At 34.9% G+C, this 2,121-nt stretch overlaps 1 protein-coding gene across 1 annotated transcript in view; it reads right to left on the reverse strand.

Annotated features, from left to right (window-relative positions):
* Nucleotides 1–2,121, reverse strand: part of BRWD3 (bromodomain and WD repeat domain containing 3) — a 195,635-nt gene that overhangs the window by 15,850 nt on the left and 177,664 nt on the right. Inside the window, exon 33 of the mRNA XM_007957508.1 lies at nucleotides 1,802–1,880. Within this exon, the coding sequence (XP_007955699.1) occupies nucleotides 1,802–1,880 (79 nt within the window). The remainder of the gene's footprint in view (nucleotides 1–1,801; nucleotides 1,881–2,121) is intronic.

Here is a 2,121-nt window from a genome sequence, read left to right on the forward strand (position 1 = left end):
TTTTTTTTTCATACAATTCAGTTAAATGATCTGTTATGGGTTGAATTATATCCTCCAAAAAATGTGGGTTAGAATCCTAACCTGTGGGTGCAATCATCTTTTGAAAATTTAGTTTTGTTACATTAACTAGGCAATAGCTGTGTAGGGCATGCCTTGAACCTAACCACTTCTGAGTTATAAAAAGAGCAGATTAGACAGAGAAAAGGATCATCCCCCAGAGCTAAGGAGAGAAACTTCCCCTATAGCCAGTTCCCCAAATTCAAATTTCTAGTATCTTGAAGTGGGAGAGTAGAGCGCTGGTAGAGCTCTGGTTAAGCACTTGGCAGCTAACCGAAGATCAGTGGTTTGAACCTACCAGCTGCTCTACCATAGAGAAGACCTGGTAATTTAGTCCCGAAAAGATTTACACCCTAGGAAACCCTATGAGACATTTCTACTCTGTTCTATAGGGTCACCATGAGTCAGAACTAACTTGATGGTACATAACAACAACAAAGTACTGTGGAGAAAAAAAAAAACCTCTATTCCTTAAAGCCTCCCACATGTGGTATTGCTGTTACAGTAGCAGTAGCTAAGTATCTATCTGATGAGTCTGAGGGATTATATTTTAATACAAAGAGCCAAGGCCCAGGCAACACTATTCACCTGGTGATCACAACTCAAATTATGAGAATAAGGGGAGCTCTGGTGGCATAGTACCTAAGGCAGGCATTTGACTGCTAACCAGAAGGATGTTGGTTCAAACCCACCAGGCACTCCTTGGAAGGATAAAAGTAGCTCATGAAGCTATTGGTACACCTTTGTAAAAATCAAGCTGTTGAATTACAGTTTACTTTAATTTTCTATGCTAATCTGTGTAGTACTACTATGATTCTTGCTATATCAAATCCTGAGTCAAAGCGCATTCATGTGCAAAGTCAGTGAAAATATAAGGAATAAGGATCATAAATTCTTCATGGTTTTCTTCAGGAGGATAATATCTAATTGGTATATTTATTATTATTATTATATAAATAATATTTATACAAGAATATTTATAATGCTTTATAGTCACATACATTTTTATGAAACAGTACCAAAGAAAACAGCAGACTCTTGACATTAACAATACAGACAATATAAACATTCAAAATATTTCATGGCACTGCAAAACAATCTATCATATTTTAGTCACACATCCCTAGGATGAATTGGTTTCCACTAAAGGTTTCTGAAGTACCACTTTACATTTTGTTCCAGACTATTATCTTGGTTTTTGCTTCTCTTTATCATACCATCCAGTCAAATGGCTGGGTGGGTAGGAAAATTTGGTATATTTGGTATATTTCACTAAGAAAAGATTGGTTTATGTTTATAAATTTCCATAAAGGAAATCAACTAGCAATTCCATGAAACTGAAAAATTTAAACTTCCAAAGCTGAAATTTTGAAATATTTTACATACAATGTATAGAAAATAAAATTCGTATGAAAATTCCCAACAACTAGACATTTAAAAAAATATATTGAGTGCTTTATCTTGTATTTAAGGGCTGAAAAATAAAGTGCTGATTTCTTATCACTAAAACCTAATGAGTCAAATGGAAAGACTTGCCACCTGTCTCTGAACATTGCAGAACTATTACATTTTTGGCATATGCCATCTAAATACAAGTTGAAGAGTTTAATATAAAAAGATACAGGTGTTCAACCAGCTTTCAGAAATCTGTTTCACTGCTCATAACCAATTACAACACTTATATGCAACACTGGACTTCAAATAACAGAAAAAGATTTCATTCAACTCATGCTGTGATTCTTACCTCCTCTGCATCAGTGCTATTTAGTTCTTCTGCTTTAATTTTGTTGTAAGTATCTAGTATATCAGTACAGCTCTGATCTCTAAGAAACAAGATAGAGAAGTCAAAATACATTTCAATAATTAAGAAGAAATCCTATTAAAAGTTAAGGAAAGGTTTATCTGTAGAAGGGAATTTTCTTTGTTGGTTACCACGGGTGGGAGGGGAGGGGAAGGAATGCTGTTAGACAGATAGAAATAAGTATTGATTTGGGTGAAGAGAAGGGCAATGTACCAAATGTGAGTGACCAATACGGCAGCACTGAGGATGAGAAAGACATAGAG

The sequence above is a fragment of the Orycteropus afer genome, unplaced genomic scaffold, assembly GCF_000298275.1.
Source record: "Orycteropus afer afer isolate SDZICR_OR568_19922 unplaced genomic scaffold, OryAfe1.0 scaffold00755, whole genome shotgun sequence".
Taxonomy (NCBI): Eukaryota; Metazoa; Chordata; class Mammalia; order Tubulidentata; family Orycteropodidae; genus Orycteropus; species Orycteropus afer.